At 41.7% G+C, this 20,019-nt stretch overlaps 2 protein-coding genes across 3 annotated transcripts; one reads left to right on the top strand and one right to left on the bottom strand.

The window, feature by feature from the left end:
• Positions 1-110: 110 nt before the first annotated feature.
• Positions 111-6,787, bottom strand: LOC133028368 (monocarboxylate transporter 7-like). Its single transcript, XM_061095563.1, has 6 exons — positions 6,280-6,787; positions 4,456-4,695; positions 4,192-4,335; positions 3,973-4,101; positions 1,760-2,779; positions 111-1,088 (listed from the first exon to the last, which is right to left on the bottom strand). The coding sequence occupies exons 2-6, from the start codon at positions 4,691-4,693 to the stop codon at positions 871-873; spliced, it is 1,749 nt and encodes a 582-aa protein (XP_060951546.1). The 5' UTR covers positions 4,694-4,695; positions 6,280-6,787; the 3' UTR covers positions 111-870.
• Positions 6,359-19,405, top strand: arsg (arylsulfatase G). 2 transcript variants are annotated; one of them, XM_061095565.1, is made up of 11 exons: positions 6,359-6,499; positions 10,105-10,344; positions 10,629-10,864; positions 12,068-12,182; positions 13,774-13,920; positions 16,744-16,958; positions 17,067-17,147; positions 17,611-17,719; positions 17,804-17,924; positions 18,399-18,489; positions 18,664-19,405. In XM_061095565.1, exons 2-11 carry the CDS (start codon positions 10,118-10,120, stop codon positions 18,942-18,944), a joined length of 1,623 nt encoding a protein of 540 aa, XP_060951548.1. In that variant the 5' UTR covers positions 6,359-6,499; positions 10,105-10,117; the 3' UTR covers positions 18,945-19,405. The 2 variants fall into 2 exon arrangements, with proteins under 2 accessions (XP_060951548.1, XP_060951549.1); XM_061095566.1 differs by having other exon boundaries at positions 6,359-6,565.
• The last annotated feature ends 614 nt before the right edge of the window (positions 19,406-20,019 follow it).

The following is a 20,019-nucleotide window of genomic DNA, read 5'->3' as shown; positions in this document are numbered from 1 at the left end:
TGGAAAAAATGGAGAGAACAGTGACATCAAAATGTATTTATCACGAAACTTTCAAGTGCAATATGCAACAAATATGTGCTGCTTTTTGATATATAAACTGTACAAACTCATTTTCGTGCAACAAATCTTCTTTATCCCATTTTTGCAGTGAAAATGTCACACAGTTTCTTCGAGGTAAAAGTTTACAAAAAACTACACAACTCACAGGCTGAAACGACTCTTTTTCATTATTGTGATTGAACTCGTCATTACAAAAAAGTTTGTGTCGGACACAGCAAATGACAACAGTACATTGTAAGCTTGGTGAGTTTGATTAACAAAAACTTTTAATCACATATTCCTGAGGTTTATGCATTTTCTGTGCAACCCGTTGCTTCTTGCAGCTAGATTTGCTTCAAAGTTTTTCTGGCGTTCATCAGGGTATTAATAACCAGCAGGTGATTAGTTTATTAGTGTTTAAAATCGCTGCATCTTCTCTCTCGAAAATCTAAAACTAAAAGCCCATGTCATTGGTCCATTCCTTTCATAAATATTTCACAAGACAGTATCAAAATCTTACTGACGTAAAGCTAATCTAAAGGCCACTTACTGTAATTGTAACAGTATTGACTGATTAAAAAACTGTTTGGTACTTTGCGGCACAATACCTTCATATTGTGATGTGAGGCTTCTGAAGATTCGCTGTCAAACACCAGATATAGAGGTTTTCCTTTGTATTTGTGTCACTTCAGCAGTAGTCTTTAAACAGACTTTTATTCCAATATGGCTTGACCCTTTAATTATCCTTATCAACCGTTATTGGCTCAAGCAAATCATATAACGTCCTGGACGTCTCATGTAGCCCCCTTGTGGTCAGAGTTGGCCCCCGCTTCAGAGCAGTCCTGAGGGCTGTTTATGCTCTTCGCTCTGTTCCTCTGACTCCTCTTCACGTGCACATACGTCTTCAAGCTGTTTTGAGGTCTTCTTCCTACAGAGGAATCCTCTCTTAGCAGGTTTTACCAAACCGAGGAACAGGGAACTCAGTGCCATGCCGGCTGCACACGAGTAGAAGGCCGAGCCGTAGTCGCCAGTCACATCCACCAGCACACCTGTGGATAGAGAGATTAAGGAGGAAGCATTAATGGAGCAGTCCACTCAACCACTGTGTAATGTCTCTGACTGATATGAGATATAACACAGATCACGTCACGGTAGCTGCTGTCAAACATGCACTGAATGCATTTTCTGAAAATTTTCAGAGTCAGTTGCTCCAGACATTGTCTGTAACTTTTCCTGCCAGCTGCCTAGTGAAATGTTTTGAAAATGTTAGAATGAGCCCATGTGAGAATAAGCAGGAAAATGGCCGGTAAATTCGATGTGCTGTGAATGGACATTTCCCTGTTGTTGTGAATGTGTCTGACCCGGACAATCCCCTGCTGCGTTCCTCATATGTGAAAGGCAAACTCCAGAGAAAGTCGACGCCTAATCTTACATAAATTTTTTTTTTTACACAGCCCAAAGTTCAGAGTTTGCAAGACATAAAGGTTTACTTGGCAAGGAGGGCCTAATGAAAGATGCACTCAAGAGATTCAGAAGCTCGGCCCATAGTAACGACTAAAGGTTAATGCATGCTGTTCTCTTTTGACTGTTTTTAAGCTTGGTTATCAAATTTAGATTTTCGTCATGACAAGAACTATCCTTTAGCGACCAGAAGATAAAACCTATGGTAAAGTAGAACCTCAGTATCCTGGGAAAATTGTAATTAAGAGATAACGCTTACCTCCAAGTGGGGGTCCCGCGAGCCCGGCGAAGCTTTGTATGAACACGTAGACACCGGCAGCCGAAGACATCCTCTCTATGCCGACGACATCATCCTCAGCCAGTATGGGGATGTGGGTGCAAGCTAGCGTCCCCATAAAGAAGCCGTACAAACCACAGCACACAGCCAGCCCGTAGAACTCCGTGACCAAAGTAAATCCCACCAGATCTGCTGTCATTATAATGACACACAGCAAAAGAACCAGCAGCTTCCTCTTCCTGAACTGCTCTCGCGTTAGGATCCACCCAATGAAGAACCGGCCCAAGATTTCAGCCACGGCCATGATGGAGAGCATGTAGGCGGCGCGGTCCCGCTCCACGCCCCGATGCACGCTCAGCTCGATGATGTAGAGCTGAGGGGCGAAGAAGCCCAGCGTGGCAAACAGCCCGAACATACAGTAGAGAATGAAGTTGCACTCTTTGAGGATGGAGAAATCTAGAAGTTTTGAATTCTTTGGAGGCGGCTTTTCTCCTCCTGATTCATCGTCCTCATCTTTCATCCTTTGTTTCTCAGGATCTGTGTAGTCTTTCTTCTCCTCAGCCTCAGCTTCTTTAATCCCTGCTTCACTGTTTCCCACATTTTCCTTCTCTGTGTCTGACCCTTCGTTTTTGTGCAGTAGCGTCTTCTCCTCTGCGCTGCCGTTATCTCCACCAAATAGAGAATCAATACAATGTACACCGGAGTCTCCGGTGCTTACGGAGCCTCCTGTCAGTTCCTTGTCCAGACTGTATGAAGCACTTGTTGCATGTGAGAACTTGATTGTTATAGAGTCCTCTGGGTTTGTGCCCTCCGAGATCTCCTTATCGCTGAGGTCTTCCAGTTCCTTTGGGGCTTCTCCGTCAGTCTTTTTCTTGTGGGAGGCTCCGGGCTGAATAATGATTGGCCGAAGAAAAACACCGCAGATAATGATGGTGCTTTGCAACGCTCCGATCACTACCATGGTGTGTCGCCAGCCAATTCGTTCTTTCAGTGCAGAAAAGGCTAAAAGTCAAGAAGAGAGTTTCCATCAGTGAGTTTTCATCTATAACACTGCACGTGGAGCATTAAGTATGAGGTGTTTGAGATCTGGCTTGTATATAAGCTGCTATTTTTACATTAAAAGTCCAGTGTCTGGGGGATTTATAGGCAGAGATTAAATAAACAGTTTTCAGTGTTATAGTATTATAATAACCTGAACCAAACCCCTCCAGGAAGCCTTTTTCTATGTTACCTGACAGACGATATAACTTTTCCTACATGCATGGAAGGGAAGAATGAGAATTGATGGCAATGTACAACCTCACCACTAGAGGGCCCTGAATACTACACAGTGAAGTGACTCTTTAATATTACATTACATTACATGTCATTTGGCTGACGCTTTTGTCCAAAGCGATTACAAGGTTGTTTTTTTTAGGGGTTCAGTATCTTGCCAAGGACACTTCGGGATGCAGATGGGGAAGAGTGGGGATTGAACCGGCTCCTTCTTGTTTGAGAACGACCACTCTACACCCTAGGCCACGCCGCCCATTAATATCATTAGTATCTATTCACATCTTCTCACTTCTCAAAGAATCTACAGGCTCCTGTGCCAGCAGGATTGTATGGGGATAAAAGATCCGAAGTAATTATAAGAAACTGTAAATCTATTTTAAAACCTACTACATGCCACAACAAAGAGGCCAAAACTTGGGTTTGGTCCAATCTGATTATTCTGGTTAAAAGAACACGATGTACGGATCTTGGGTGTGTTGGCTAATGTGTTGGCCAATGTGTTGTTCTGTGGCTCTCCTATAGACTGAGTGACTGTTTATAATGTTTCACAAACAGGAGCAAAAAGTGTATTTGTTGGGGACCTTTTTCAGCTGTATTCTTGTGAGTATTTACTGCAGTGGGACAGACTATGTGGGATTGATTTAAAATAAACTACCGCAGCCATGTTCATGCTTAGGAAGAAACATGACAGCTAATGCAATAGTATGTGTGAGGGATGTGTTCGACAACAATGGAGCTTTGTAGCCTAGAGAAACAAGCTGTATACAGTCCAGCTTTGACTTGATGATATCTGTGTCTCTTTTTTTGCCAAGAGGGAAAACACATGATAGATTTACATTTTAAGATAGCCCGAAGACTACCTCTCCTCTTCTATCTGAGAAATGTATATTAAAATGCATGGTTTTTCCACTTGCACTCACCTGGCGCCAGGGCAAACATGGACAGGGACTCTCCTGTAGACGCTACAGCTGTGACCAGAGACCGTCGACGTGAGAAGTACTGGGACAGGATGGTCACAGTGGGCAAGAAGGTCAGACAGTAGCCCAGACCTGCACAGAGGAAAAGATGCAAGTGTTTAAGAGCAGTTTTATGTTAAGGATTATAGATGGAGACCAGGGAGCAAGAAAGCGATTCAATACCTGCAACTAAACCATACGTCAAGTACATTTGGTTGATGGAGCTGGTGAAGCTGGTGGCAATGGTCCCCGCGGAAATGAGCAATCCTCCAAGCATGACGACGGGTTGGAAGCCTAAGCGGCTCGTCAACACAGAGGAGAGAGGACCTGAGGACCAACAGGGGTCACAGGTCTGTTTAGAGTCGACAGCAAAACAGTAATTCTCAAAACGTCATCATAATTTCAGCCTCGACCTAGTTTTTGAGACCACGTATCAGCTGCACTCACCGTTGAAGGCCATGACAAAGACGCAGATGGAGACAATCCAGGAGACTCGACTGTTGGACTCTTCGAACTCCTCCATCAGGTCCTGGAGGAAGATGCCGAAGCTCTTGATGGTACCGTAGGTGAAAACCTCCACCACGAAGAAGGCCACCGCCACCATCCACCCCCAGCCTCCATCGGGAGCCTCTGGGTACACGTTGGGCCCCAAGAAGCGCGGCACCTTGATGCCACACAGCACCATGACTGGAAAGACAAAAAGGCAATTTTAAGTGATTGGTAAGGTTGTTGGGAAATATAAACTTCAAAATGTTGTTTAAAAAGTTGAAGTTGGACCTTTGACTTCACACTAACAGTGAGTGTCTACAAATTAAAACAATATTTCCATATGTAAATAGGTTTGAAAGAAAAATTGAAATGCATTCATGACAGACCGAGTGGATAACCATCTCACCACAGGTCCGATTGAACTAAAAACCAGAATGGTTCCCAGTAGAGCCCATACTAACCAACAAACAAAAAGGCAGTGGTGAATACACAAACTCCAGCATCAACAGAGCTGTGTGCGCCTCCGACCTTTCCGCAGCACACGAGTCAGCTTCAGCTGAGTCGGGCGGACTATTCTGCTGATTTCATTTTAACTTCCTTGTTTATTTCCCTCCCTATTTTAATCAGCTAGTTTTAAAAAAGGATGCCTCCTTGCCAAGCCACTGTTTCGTGTACAAACAGCGTCTGTGCTGGAACTGAAGATGGTTATGATAGAGGTTGAAGTTCAGCCTGTCTGGCTGATACGAACAACTTAGGAAGATAGTTGCTAAGGTGTAGAGGTGTAGATCGTGATAATCTCCACATAGGAAGGAGTGTGACGAATTAATAAGGAGTGAAATACTACATAACTTTGGTTACAGTTTACCTCTGTAGTCTCTAACACTATGCAGTTGTCCAGGTGCTATTGTATCCATTGTTTTTGTTTGACCCCATACTTGTTCAGATTAGACTATTAATCGTACAATACCCTTGCACTCATAAGCTGTACTGGTATGTTGAACTGATTTACCTGATTTCAGCTAATGACTTCACACACACTCGAAGAAAAACTACTATGCTTATTGACACCTGCTGTAAAGCTTACAGTGGTACAAATATAGCTGGTTTAGACAAATGCCTGTGTACAGTGTGTAGTTGTAATATTTAAATTTAGCTAGCATTAATTTTTAGAACTATTAACACTTGCCCAGCACATTTAAACCCATTACATTACAATAATTAAGACATGAACTGACGGAAAGCTCCCCTGCAAAACCACCTGTTAAACTACAACACGATACATCTTCACAATGCAGCACAAGACACAATGGATCATGTTCTACAAACAATGATTTTAAAAAGTAAAAAAACACCACTAAGTTACTTTTTTTTACTTTTCATTTGCATTATAAGTAGTAGTTTACTTCCATAAAAAAAAAACACTTTTAAAGTAGTTTCCAAAAGAAGTAATGAAATAAAGTCCATCACAATCACAACGATTTATCATTGCTAATTTATATTTATTGATCAAGTTAAAGGAGTGGTCATATTGACGTGTTCCGGGACGGTTACTTAGTTGATTTTCATTTCCAATGCATTATTAATACTAGATTACTAGGTTGCAACACCATTTGTTACTTACTTTGTTTATGTATCCACCAACAAACGAAACAATGATTTCAAATGTTGTATTTTATAATTGAATCCATTATATCAGTTTTTTCACTTTTTCATTTCATTCATTCATTTTCACCTGAACGATCAACACCACACGACTAAGTTGCAACTGAAAGTGTTACTTACTCAGTTGTGTGAATCCACCACAAAAAAGAAAAAAATCATTAGAAGTGTTACATCTGATCACGGTATCGATTCACGCCAGAGGAGTGGTCACACACTGACATGTCGGCTCTGTGTGTTGAGGCTGACGCAACGCCGAGGGAGAGACCGGCGGCTCGCGGGCTCGGTGGGACTTGAACTACCGGTCGAGCTGTGAGAGGACCTCGCTACGGAGGCTCAGAAGGTTCGTGTGATCGGGACGAGACGGTTCGGAAGGATCCGAGTGGAGCCGGAGCAGCGGGTCTCACCTGTGCGGCTCCTCGCTCTCTCTCTCTCTCTCTCTCTCTCGCTTCCTCTTCTTGTTTCCTCTTCGCTGGTCTAACGCTCCTGGGAACCGGATGCTCTGGTGTCTCGCGCTGAACGACAGCAGGTTTTACCGGGTTTTACGCGCGTTCATGTTGTAGCGTGCCGGTGTCCACAAACACCCGCGCACATGGAGACAGACGCGGACGCGCGCACGGAGATGCCCCCTGGGGCCGGTCCCGAGGACACCCCCCAACCCTCCCCCCTCCCCCTCCCCCCTCCAGAGGGGTGAAGGATCTGGTTCCAGCCAGTTCTTCCCCTCCTCCACGTGCGTCTGCAGATTCCCCCCCCTTCCCCCCCTGCCCTGCTACAGTGAGGGGTCCACACACACACACACAAATACGCAAACACACACACACACAGACACACACAGGAAAACTTCGTGAATGAGCGTCAAGCTAGAAAAAGTTTTCAGTTTTCGATTATTTACTGTCCAAGATATTTATTCACTTATTCAAAGTCACAATTTCTCCATGTTCCTAGTTTACGTCATTTGCTATCAACAAATATCAATACTACGAAAGTTCAAATCCATATCGATGTAATGCTGATTGTGTCAGAGCAGCGAGGAGATGAAAAAAGTGTTTCATCAAGTGTTTGTGATTCTCTGTCTGTAAAGAAGAGTTTAAAACCACAAATTTCACTCCAGCACAAAATCCGTGTTTACGCTTTTAAAAGAAACAATACTGTGGTATTCATTGGGATAATTATCCATATCAAATGACTTGAGAAATGTAATCTTGAAGTTTTCACCATTTCACAACATTATCCGCATCTTTAGATGATGTTGCAATACCTTTTGTCTTTTAAAGTGATCACAGACACGCTCAAACGTTTATTTACCTCAGACTCGATATAGACCTGAGATCATGTAAACCTTGAGGTGATTTTCCATCGCAAAGATAATTGTTTATTGTCCAAATCTCTGACTCCACAGCCTCGCTACTAAACATTCCATCACTGTGACCTGCGTAAAATGATCATGGCCTCATGTAAACTCTCAGATTGCATCAGTGAAACATTAACTTTCATTTTAGAATGGGGGGTTTGATCAATATTGACACTTGATGAAGAAGAGTTTGGGTTTGACCCATTTTTTCTGTTTACAAGGATTTTTTTTTTAAGAAAGTTGGTTTACTTTACCACCAAAAAGTTGCCCAATAGTTCAGCTCCCCCTATTTTTTAAAGATCACAATCCAAGTAATGTATTTTTGAATAAAAGGTATTCAGAGGTCAAATTGAATGTGTGCTAGTTTTTCAGAACATCTTATGTACGAGAACTATCTGATATCGCTCAGTCAATTTCACCGACCACCCCTAACAAACACAATTACTTGAAAATTATGTTTTATCATCCTGCAACCTTACAAATTCATCTCGTTGGACATTTCGCAAGATCATGCAACACCTTTCCAATTCACATAAATAGCATCGTGTTGCAACCTGTGTATTTAACAGAGATTTGTTTTTGTGGCCTTAAAAAGCACAGAATGTACGATTGCATGGCTGGTCCAAGAACACAACTGCTACATCAGCGTTTTCCTTATGTTTACTGTACATTATAAATGGAGCTACTTGGTGAGGTAAATAATGAAGTCATTCAGCTACAGAGCACTCTTTCACATCATGTGAACCCATTTGGTCACAGTGTCAACAAAAACATCTACCCCAAAGGAATCCATTCCCAGTGGTGGGAAGTAACGAAGTAGAAATACTTTGTTACTGTACTTAAGTAGATTTTTCACATATCTGTACTTTACTTGAGTATTTATTTTCCTGACAACTTTTTACTTTTACTCGCTACATTTGAGCACAAATATCTGTACTTTCTACTCCTTACATTCTCAAAACTGGCTCGTTACTTGAGCAGCGGAGGTTGGCGGAACGTGCACCTTTACGCACGGCGCACCTCTCTTGCCTTCTCGCTCCTGCAGGAGCTCGGTTCAGTCTTTATTATTAGGGCCCGAGCACTGACAGGCACTGACAGGCACTGACAGACGTGAGGCCCTATTGAAATTGTAAGGATTAATATTCAGGCAAATGAATTGGCTTTTTGAGTGCTTTTATTTGGTGACTTTACATAATTTTTTGAAGGTATTCCTTTTTCGATTCACATTTGTTTTCCCTTTCCTGCCTAGTGTCAACATCTGCACATAAATACATAGCTCGAAGCAGCAAGTGGTTAACTTTTCTTAAAGAAAATATTGGAAGTAGTTGGTTTAAACAAAAACTGTTGGCAAATAGACTATCATTGGTTGGCCGTGTCTACTTAGTCTTACACGTCCACGTAAACAAAACCAAACAGATTTAAAACAAGTCGAGATGGAAAAACAAACAACACAACCAATTATATAAGCAAACGCAAAAACAACTCTCAGCCAACACAACCAAAAACAAACACTGTGTCGTGGACTACTGCATAATCACGCACACAATTCAGGTTTTTTAATGGACCTCGCCAAATGGAACCCTGGGTAATCAGGCCCAGTTTTCCACTCACTATAATGCTAATATAATTTTTGCAAAGATATTATATATCTATATATTACCAATTCCAATCCTTAGTCGTCCTTTGTGCTGACTCAACACAACTTAGAAGCTGTTGAGTCTTATATATGTATTGTACAAACTGGCTAATGTGTACAACTTCAAGCAGGGTTGTGTCTTCACTTTGTCGTCCCTACAGGCAAGATACCCTACAGGTGTATTGTCACCCTGCTGGAAACAAATGCAAACACAACCGCAGGCCCTTTCAGTGAAGATAGTCTAATGATAAATAAACAGGCTTACATGTAGATTTGTGGACAAGCTGGCGGGCAGGTATACAGGCAGGTAAACATCCAGGCAGTTACAAAATACAGCTAATAGACACAAAAGGTTCATTTGGTCTATTAGTGTTCTTAAGTAGAATCAAGAGGCACAGGTTTATTCTGTTGTGTTGATTCTTTGTTGTCGCTAGAAGTTCAGATGCACTTGTCCAATACTATTTTAACCTCAGCATCTCGGGTTCAAAATTTGTAAAATTATACATTATATATAAAGTGTTGTTATAATTTTTCAGTCAGTTGAAATAAATCCTGAACTGAACAATTTTGGGTTGTTTTGTGTCTGTATAGGCCTTCTATAAAAAGCACTTAATTTTGGTACTTGTACTTTTACTTTTGATACTTAAGTACATTTCAACACCAGATACTTTTGATACTTAAGTACATTTAATATGAGCAACTCGAAGACTTTTACTTAAGTCATTTTCTGAGGGGTGACTTTTACTTTTACCGGAGTCACTTTCAAGTAAGATATCTGTACTTTTACTCAAGTATGGCTTTCAAGTACTTTATACACCACTGTCCATTCCCTTACTGCCTTTAAATATGTTGAGGGAGTTCAGCTCAGTTCTGACTTTGTGTTTATTGTGTGCAGTCTCACTCACAGTGTGTTTATATGCTAAGTATTTGTTTTAAATTACACCTATGTAACACTTGGCAGGATTTGACCCAAAATGGCGGAGTTTTTCGCCCCGTTTCCTCTGACTGGGATGCTGCTGTGTGGGCTGCTGCTCCACGCGGTGTCCCTACACGGAGCCAGGGTCGATAATCCCAGCGAGCGGCCCAATTTCATCATCATAGTGGCAGATGATATCGGCTGGGGTGACCTGGATGCTAACCACCCTGAAGCGAGGGCAAACAACACGCCTTACCTCAACCTGATGGCAGAGCAAGGACTAAAGTAGAGAATTAATACCTAATATCATTCCTGTTCTCTAGCACTAAATACCAAGTGATGTCATCAGTGTGTTGTGTAAATCTACATTAATTTATCTCATTTAGTAAAAGCAAGAAGTTGTTTGTGTTTTAAGATACTTCAGTCTGTGACATGGTGGATAAAGACTGCATCATTATAGGTTATTTATAAAAAACTAGGTATTTCAATAAGCTTAAATAATAAGTTGTGATCCACAATTTCTCCTTCTGTCATTTCTCTGTAAAAAAAATCATATTATTTTAATACAGATTAACAGACTTCCATTCCCCGGCCTCTACCTGCTCCCCATCCCGTGCCGCCATCCTGACAGGCCGCTACGGCCTAAGAAACGGAGTGACGCACAACTTCGCCGTGGGCTCTGTGGCCGGTCTGCCCCTCTCTGAAGTCACGTTGCCTCAGCTGCTGCAGGAAGCGGGATATTACACCGCCATGATCGGGAAATGGCATCTGGGCCACAACGAACCATACGGCCCAACTCACAGAGGTAAGTGCAAGCCTTTACATTTCCGCCACTAATCTGTGAAGACCTGGCTGAACGTCACAGCCTCAGATACGGCAGGGATTTGTCAAAGAGGTTTTGGGGTTGAAAGAAAACATTCATCCTTTCAAGTGCAAGCATAGAGATTGATTTCAGGTTTTGTTTCTGTGCAAGAATGGATGATAAAAATAGATTCAATTTAATGGTCTTTGAGGGAATTTGTTAAGCTACAGTAGAAACAAGGACGCTTTTGTCAACACAAAGGTGAGACTGATAAAGTTTTCTGAAACTGCAAGAATCCAAATGTGGAAACTTCGGCTGTTGCTGCCCATGGCATCATTCATAGAAGAGTAAATTGATTGTGTGTGGGTTAGGGTAGATTGATGTATTTATAGAGCTCTCTTCTGTCTTATTGCCCTCTCAAATCGCTTTACAGTACAAATCATATCCACCTATTCACACACATATTCATACAGAGCCATTTTAATTAAGCATTTAAAAAAATTCTAAAATGTACGTGACACACACTCGGATTTACTTAATTTGAAATTGGGCTGAATCTTTCCAGTTCATAGCTAAGACTCTTTCCTATCGAGTGTGAGCTGGTGTCTTGTGAGACGCCATATTTCCACTGGACCCTTCCACTTTAGCTGACTCAACATCCCCCCTCCCTCCCTTTTCCAGCACTCAGTGGCATGGTCCTTATAGCAGGGTCACAGCAGTTGGGACTCTAAAGAGGGATTGTGTGGAGCCACCACAGAAATACGTGTCCTCAAAGTGTCCTGAGGGCATGTTTTGCAAAAGGCACAGTTCCGCAGTGTGATGTTAAAGTCAACCAGGAGCAACACAACAAGTGATATCCTTGTGCAGCACACTACCACCACATGTCGACCTTTACAACTGACCGGTTGGATTTGGTTCATATCTGTCACTGTCTTATTCACTGTCATTACAACTATTTGGCTGTGGTGGAAATAAATTACCACCAGCTTTTATATTGTAATAATTAAACAAAATTATTCACTTTGTGGCGGATCTAGGATTTCTCTAAATTGGGGGCCATAATGGCATTTTGATCAACAAAAGTCTGGCAGTCTGGTTTCAAGGGTTGATGGATGAGCACAGAGTGTACAGGATTACACCCTTGTGTATTGAGTTTGTGTGACACAACAGAAATACTTGCAGCATTTCCTTTTGTCTCCCGGACAGGTTTTGACTCCTACTTAGGGGTTCCATACAGTAATGACATGGGCTGCACTGATATACCGGGATATAACCTGCCCCAGTGCCCCCCCTGTGACACATCTGGACCTCAAGTGCTCAGGTGTGGCTCTGCACTCCAACTGGACACTCTCACATAAAACTGGAAGTTGTTCTACTGACGGATGATGTTTTGTTAGACATTTAAATGTTTTTGTTTTTCTTAACACAATGCAATACAGAGTTATTCCTAGATTTTCAGGGTTACGACTACTGACCAATCAGGTCACTGGAAAACCAAAACGATTACTCCTACTGGATCCTGACCGGGACCAAATAGTTTCGAAAACTTTTCTTCATCTGCGTTTGTTCATAAAAATGTAATATTTACAGTATATCATTAATACATATTACTTTTTATCTTGTCTTCTGGTTTTTCATCAGTGCTTAGAAGCACCTAGTCTTTCAACTTACGTTTTGTGAGTCCGGGTGGCAGGGCATTACCCGCGGGTCCAGTTGCCAGGGCATTACCCAACGTTGCCGGTGGCAGGGTATTATCTGGGGGTCCGGTGGCAGAGCATTATGTGTCCAAGGACCAACACTTGTAAATTGTCACTGTATGAATTAGTCGAAGATATAATGAAAATAAATGCCTCCCAGTGCAGAGATGATAAAAACAGAACATTGAAAATCTCAGCAGCCTTTGTAGAGTTACAATATGTGATCACCATAGGTCCCACATTGTGACAAACTATCCAAGAGTGCGTCCCAGTCATTCCCATCAACATAGTGTGACAAAGGTGTTCCATTTCAGCAAAACGCTATTTGCCTGTCAGAAACTTTCTAAAACCAAGCTAGGTTAGGTAGTGCTGTGGCTGTTAGCATAAAGGTTTGAGCTTTATTATTAATCACTTAACTCTTTATATTAATTGAGAAGCTAGCCTTCTCTACAGTGAACTCTAAATGAGAAAACATATAAATCCTGCTTTGAAGATGAATACAAATATATCCACATACCTTACAGCATGATTCCTTGCATCTAGTGTCTTCTGCACACTGTAGCCAAAAGGTGTTCTATACAGATGATGATGACGCAGGTAAACTTCTGGTATAATATATATATAGAAGGCTAGTTACTCAATGTAGTTTCCTACCATAGCCTTCATACCAGTACGTTAGAAAGCAAATCAAATGCTTTATTGTGAAATATATTTATTACCTTACCTTTTTTTTTTTTTTAAATGTCAAAGCCAGAAGAGAAGACGCCATCCATTTGTTTTGTTTATTACATAATGCACCATATTATTACATTTCTGTAATGCAGAGATATTCATAACATATTGTGTTCATGCGGTTTATTACAAATTGTGTCAGATTATTACATAATGCAGGTGTTATTGCACATTGAAGGGAAAAAGTATAACTTTTTAAAGTTTTATTACAGAATGTGTTGTTATGACATAATGTGGTGTTATCAGTCAAGCCCAGAATTAAGCCTGAAGTTCTGGTTAACCAGAAACCCAACTGTTTTGGACAGGTCCCTGCTTGAATTCTTTCAAGCACAAACTGACTCTTTCAACTAAGTATCACCTGCTTCTTTTAGGATTGTAAACCCCCACACTCCAAATAATTTCACCGCTTGACAACATGAGTCACACAAACACTCCCCTTCAACACACAAACACATTCACATTGATTATGTTGTTATGTTCTAGGTTGAAGAGAAGTGTGCATGAAGGCTGCTATTCCCAAGTGGGCCTTCCTCTGATCGAAAACCGCAGCATAGTGGAGCAGCCGCTCGACCTATGGACACTAACGGAACGATACAAAGCTGCTGCAACCAGAATTATACAAAATGCAAGGTACAATACAGCAGGCAATATAAATGTTCTCCACTATGTCACTGTGTGTGTGTGTGTGTGTGTGTGTAGCAGAGGACCCCAAACAGACCATGATGCTGTTGTATTTTAATGAAGAAAACTAACAGTCAGATGGGTGGATGACAAGGCAAATGAGTTGAAAGTCAGCATGCAGGGGAGCAAACAGGGAACATCACTGAGAACAAAAGTCAACAATCTGTCAAAGACTGTAGAGCGATAATTAAAGTTACAGGGTTGATTTGGGACAGAGAAACTGGTTTGTGTGTATGGGAGGGGCAGGACAGGGGGGGAACATGGAGGAAGGTGTGAGGACATCTGGTGGATGAGTACAGGAAGACAGGTGTCGGGAGATGAGGGGAGGCTGGAGACGGGGACCAAAGGGCAGCAGAAGCCCTGTGTTTGTTCATAACTCGGCCACACCTCCAGAATTGAAGAGGGCTATAATAATATTGTGGATCAAAATGTGGAGCCAAATGAATTTCTTCTATTGAGAAAACAGTATGAAAGATGTTGATTTATATATTTACCGGAGGGTGACTTAAAAACTTGGGTGGTTCTCTGATGTTTCTGAAGCTTCAAGGCATAAAGATGGATTTACTGATTCTGATTGTGCAGCCAAACAGGTCCTCATTCCATAATCAAGGCAGGGCTGGGCAGAGCACGGCTAGTTTATTTAGATTACATCATTCTCACTCAAGGCAAGGCACAAGGCAAATGTTTTGTAGAGGCACAGGAATACATTAGAAATAAGACATAAGAAGAAAGTAAAACTACATTTAAAGGACAACAAAACAGAAATATATAGCCCCAACGTGCACATACTCATAGGATAAGATCCTAATTTCATGGGAAATTGGGGAAAGTGTCAAAAAAACAAACACCCTATCATGGGAAAGAAAGTGAAAAACAACATTCCTTAATCCGGGTCAGCATTTAATGGATTATTTTCTTGGCCCATGTCCAGTCCTTCAACCAAATCTAATTGAAATCCATTCATTAGTCTTTGTGTAGTCCTGCAGACAAACAGACGTGAATGAAAACATAACCTTATTGGTGGATGTGAATTAGGATTTAAAAAGAAATCCCATACATAGTATATTCATATTCAAACTGGCAGTTTTAACAGACCCAAAGTCATAATCAAAAACTGCAGTTTTCCTTTGTGTTCAGTGGTGGAAATTCTGCCGAATCCATTCACTGACTTGTTCAATGCTCTAATTCAGAAGATGTGAGGCAGTTCCGTCATGTGGTGGAAATGTAATGTAGAGATGAGTCATCTTCAAAATTATGATCATAGATGTTATGGTATTCCATAATCTGAGTAATTGGAGCATGTGGGTGTTGAACAAAAGAGGTCAGGGAACGGACCCTTGAGGAACTCCAACACAGAGATTAAACTTCTGTATCGTCCAAGTTCTACTTTTTACTCAGCGGCCAGTGAAACCTGGTCTGTCAAGTGCTTCTGCTTCTCTTTCTCTTTTTACAGAGAGTGGGAAACATGAGAACTGAAAGAAATAAATGATAGCCAAGAAGACACTGCTGAGAAAGTCAAACATATTTGTTAATATGGGATTTGAGGAAGAGACACACGCACACTCACACCCTAATGTATTTTTAAGAAGTTCCCTGCACTGTTGTTTCCCATGTACTGAAAATTGGTAACCTGATCACAGCAGGACCAAAGCTACTTTATTACTAGAGGCTATAATAAACAAGTAAAGGTCAAGGTCAGTGTCCCCTATTCTCAACTCTATGCTCCATTACCTTATACACCATAATAATAATAATAATAAATATATTCTGGTCTGTAGCTGTGTCTTTACAGTAGCAGATCTACAGTCATAACAACTGAAGTTTGCCTGTGTTTGTTTTGTAGTTGTTTTTGCTAAAATATTACCTGCGGACAAACTCCTTTGTACAGTTGCACCCACCTACAGTTTAATTGCCTTTCACATGCACAGGTATGACCACGGGCTGGGAAATAATCGAGCACTGCAGAGCGTAAGTTTAACCACCAATCAGGATGTCCTCCTCTGTCACAATGAAGTCAAATCACACTCAAGTTCCAATTATAGCATTTTTGCATGGTATTAAATGGTGTTTAGTGTAGTGTAGTGTAGCATATGAAGCCTGGGATAATAAGCTACCTGAGCTAACCAGTTTACCAGCTTATCTGGAGGAGCTTTTATTCCTTATGGCACCTTAATAACAAGCACTGCAATAAATTAGCTCTGTGACATCTATGATCACAGCCTTTGTGAAAGTGTAGTTCACTCTTTTGAATTTAATTTTAGTTGTCATGTGTCTGTTAGGACCATACACCAAACTTAGAGATGGAGTCTGCGCAGTATGGATCATGGAATTTCACAGATGTATCGTCAAATAACAAATTAAAACCAAACTTCTCCCGAAAAATTAACCCGCCACAAACACCAGTGTGATCACAACTAATTTAAATGACAAACATTTATTTGAAATGTACTTTGACTTTTAGTTTGGCTCATGTCCCATCCACTGAAATGGAGGAGGAAAGGGGCATTTACAATCATTTGGCTTCACATTTTGGGAACTGCCATGTCGTCCATCTTTATATAGTCTCTGGGGATGACACAACAGTAACATACAAAGAAAAACAACATACCCTTTAAAGTAGGTAATCTGCACCTATGTGCACAACATTGAATGTTATCATTGTAATATCTTATGGTGTCGCTACAAGTCAGAACGTCTTCAAATCAAGAGCATGTTCTGTCATAAGAATTTGTCCATATAAACTTTCTGACACTTTATTAACTGTCTCTTCAGGGAGCGCCGGCAGCCCTATCTGCTATTCATAGCTTTGGCTCACATGCACGTTCCGCTGGCTCCTCCACTCCCTCCGGACAACAACACCACCGCTAACCAACCAAATGACTGCACAGTGTACAGTGCCAGTCTGCAAGAGATGGACAGCCTGGTGGAGGCAGTAAAGAGCACTTCGGATGACACGGACAAGAACAACACGCTCATCTGGTTCACTGGTGAGTACACTGGAAGAGGTGTGTCTGCTCTTTGACACTGCTATTGTAACTGTTATTGAAGAAATGTCATGTGTGTGTGTGTGTGTGTGTGTGTGTGTGTGTTTCTAGGTGACAATGGTCCTTGGGAACAGAAGTGCCAGTATGCAGGAAGTGTGGGACCTTTCATAGGGAAGTGGCAGACCAGCAGAGGTATAGAAATATAGTTTATAATAAAGTATACTAAGTAGTTTGATAAGAAGTTAACCGGTTTTAGTTGGTTAATATGCTAGGAGCTGATAAATATGTGGTGGAATAAGTTCTCACATCCTTTGCTTAGAAAAATTAGAATTGCAGTTGTGTAAGGACACAATGAATTGGCCTGATGGTAGTGAGAAGGACAGTTGATCTGACAGTTGCTCTATATGGATTAATGATTTAAAGATTATTAACCTAATGAATATGTTGTGGGAATGTTGGGAGATGGTTAAAGTAAATAAAAAAGTACCATTTAGAGGAAATAAAATCAAGACGGCAGCAGGAATAGAATAGGAATAGACATTCAAGCAACACCTTTGAAAAAGTGTATATTGTAATCGGATGATAACTCAGCTGCTGTACAGCATATTGCTTTGAATCCTCATATTCCTACACTGATCTTTTTCCTGCGTGTGAGGTGGGGGCTCGGCTAAGCGGACCACCTGGGAGGGAGGTCACAGGGTGCCCACAGTGGCCTATTGGCCTGGAAAGATCCCTGCAAACACCACCAGCTCTGCCCTGCTCAGGTTCTTTTATTTATTTTACCAATACTCAGAGACTCAAAAACCTCAAATACTTATTTATCTTCTTGTCTTTGTTTCCTCTTGCAGTGGGATGGACATCTTCCCGACTCTTCTGTCTCTGGCAGGGGTAAAACCTCCCGGAGACAGACCTTACGACGGCATCGATGCAACAAGTATCCTCCTGCAAGGTGAACACAGAGGTCATGAGGTAAGAGGTCGTTTTTGCTGTTGATCTCATTCTGGTGTAACCTGACTCTTGCCTAAAGTCTTGTGTGATTGGCTCCAGCCCTGCCTCACGACCCTGACAGGATAAGTGGTCTAGCTAATGGATGGAAGTTTTTTACTTTGGTTTATTAAAACTCCACCAAGGAGGTTATGTTTTGGACCCTGTCCCATAACCTGGATTTTGATGAATTGGTGAGAGAATGGGACTTGTTTTTTCACTTTCTTTAACATTGCGAGATAGATTTTTTTTAAATTTCCCCAAAATTCCAAAGAATAAATGATAGATCTTGATAAGAAATATCAGGCATATTCAGAAGACTCATGAGTGTGTACAATTTGGCACAGCTTGATGAATTAAAGGGGACTAACTAACTGAGTGACATTATAGATTAGTCAATGGAGACGTGCATTAGGATCTTGCCGCAAACATTAAGTTCTGCTCTCCTTTTTTTTGTAGTTTCTTTTCCACCCTAACAGTGGCGCTGCAGGGAGGTTTGGTGACCTGCAGACGGTTCGATCAGGGAAACACAAAGCGTTCTACATCACAGGTCAGTGGCGTTAACCACACTAAGTGCTGACCCAGTCCCACTTGTTTTCCAAAATTAGATTCTGGAAAGTAGCATAAGTCATAAGTGGTATGAGATAGTTATTATGATAATTTTGTGACACAAATGTGACACATGAGAAAAAGTATAGTAACACAAATCTCTGTCCCATCACAGGTGCAGCAAAGGCATGTGGGGGTGCAACAGGGAGCCAGCAGCTCCATGACCCACCATTGATATTTGACCTAGAGCGCGACGAGGCCGAGGAAACACCCCTGGACGCCGGGACACCTGAATACCGGGCGGTAGCAGAGAGGATCGCCCGTGGGAGGGAGGAGCTGTTGTGGGACATAGCCACCGACGGGTCTGTGTCTGCAGCTGACTACAGCACTGACCAATCAGCAGCACCCTGCTGTGACCCGGGTCGGGCTGTCTGCCGCTGCCACCCGACTGGTTAAGGACGGGAACCCCCCCACAGAAAGAGAAGCACACAGATGTGAGCCAACAACAAGTGGGGACAAATATCAGCTCTCGGGATGTGCTCGGCTGTTTGTTTGTAGAATGGGCTTTTGGGAGGTTCAACGTGCAGATGCCGCAGGAGACGTGTAAACAAGCAGACAGAGCAAATAGAAGAACTCTGGCCTGTGATTGGCTGGGTGGCGGAGAAAAGGTCCGGGTGAGGCAGCTCATCCATAAGGTCAATCATTTGATCCATCAAAACATGAAACAGTTCAGACGTGCTACAGTCAACGGGTCATATTGTTGCAATGTTAATCATTAGAAAGCCACGCTGTTTGTTTAACAATGGACTCTGCAGGCTACAAACACATACATTTGTTTTTGGGGGTATTTGATGAGATTTAATAGGACAATTTAATATCATCACAACTTAATAAATGTTTCTTTTAACAAACCATAACGAGACAGTGCGGAGGTTGAATCATTGCTCAGCTTTAATGAGTCTCTGTGGTGAATGTCCAGATCTGAACAGCTCAATGCAGCAGAAAGGTGTCCTAACAGTGCCACCTTTTGTCAACTAATTGTAATACCATGTTACTTATTACAACAGTACTATATATAAATGTTATATATACACATTATACACACAGTAAAAATCCTCAATATATATTTATGCATGGTAAGTCTATGCATTGATGTGTAATACTTCAAAATGTTTTGCAAAAGAATATTTAATACAAAGTAAAATGGGTTGGACTTGCACGTTTACACACTATTCAGCATCGTGTCGTGAATTAAAAAATAGGTCTTCAGGATATCATTGAAATCCACGGACGTGCACGTTTTTCGTCACTGGCAGCTCATCGTCAAGTTTTTTCCAATCTAGAGTCGACTGCCACATAGCCGACGCCTACACATGTATCAGGCTACACTTGTGACTCCGCAATAGTTTTAAGTCTCGTCTGTCGCTACCATAATTAGCATCTGCAAGTCATACAATACTTACTGCACGTATCAGGGTTTAAATAGTGTGTCACGCTAACAGCATCTCTCTCTCTCTCTGTCTCTCGAGGT

This window comes from Limanda limanda, chromosome 21, assembly GCF_963576545.1.
Source record: "Limanda limanda chromosome 21, fLimLim1.1, whole genome shotgun sequence".
NCBI lineage: Eukaryota > Metazoa > Chordata > Actinopteri > Pleuronectiformes > Pleuronectidae > Limanda > Limanda limanda.
Note: the sequence above shows the minus strand (reverse complement) of the source record. Positions and strands in the feature narration are given on the sequence as shown.

What these genes read in the sequence shown, in the direction of transcription:
- arsg (XM_061095565.1), top strand. Translation starts at nt 10,118, where the DNA reads ATGGCGGAGTTTTTCGCCCCGTTTCCTCTGACTGGGATGCTGCTGTGT. An exon ending in ATACGGCCCAACTCACAGAG is followed by an intron (nt 10,865 to 12,067) that starts GTAAGTGCAAGC and finishes TCTCCCGGACAG; the next exon opens with GTTTTGACTCCTACTTAGGG. An exon ending in TCTGGACCTCAAGTGCTCAG is followed by an intron (nt 12,183 to 13,773) that starts GTGTGGCTCTGC and finishes GTTATGTTCTAG; the next exon opens with GTTGAAGAGAAGTGTGCATG.
- LOC133028368 (XM_061095563.1), bottom strand. Translation starts at nt 4,693, where the DNA reads ATGGTGCTGTGTGGCATCAAGGTGCCGCGCTTCTTGGGGCCCAACGTG. An exon ending in GACGTATGGTTTAGTTGCAG is followed by an intron (nt 4,102 to 4,191) that starts GTATTGAATCGC and finishes TCCTCTGTGCAG; the next exon opens with GTCTGGGCTACTGTCTGACC. An exon ending in CGCGGGACCCCCACTTGGAG is followed by an intron (nt 1,089 to 1,759) that starts GTAAGCGTTATC and finishes CTCTATCCACAG; the next exon opens with GTGTGCTGGTGGATGTGACT.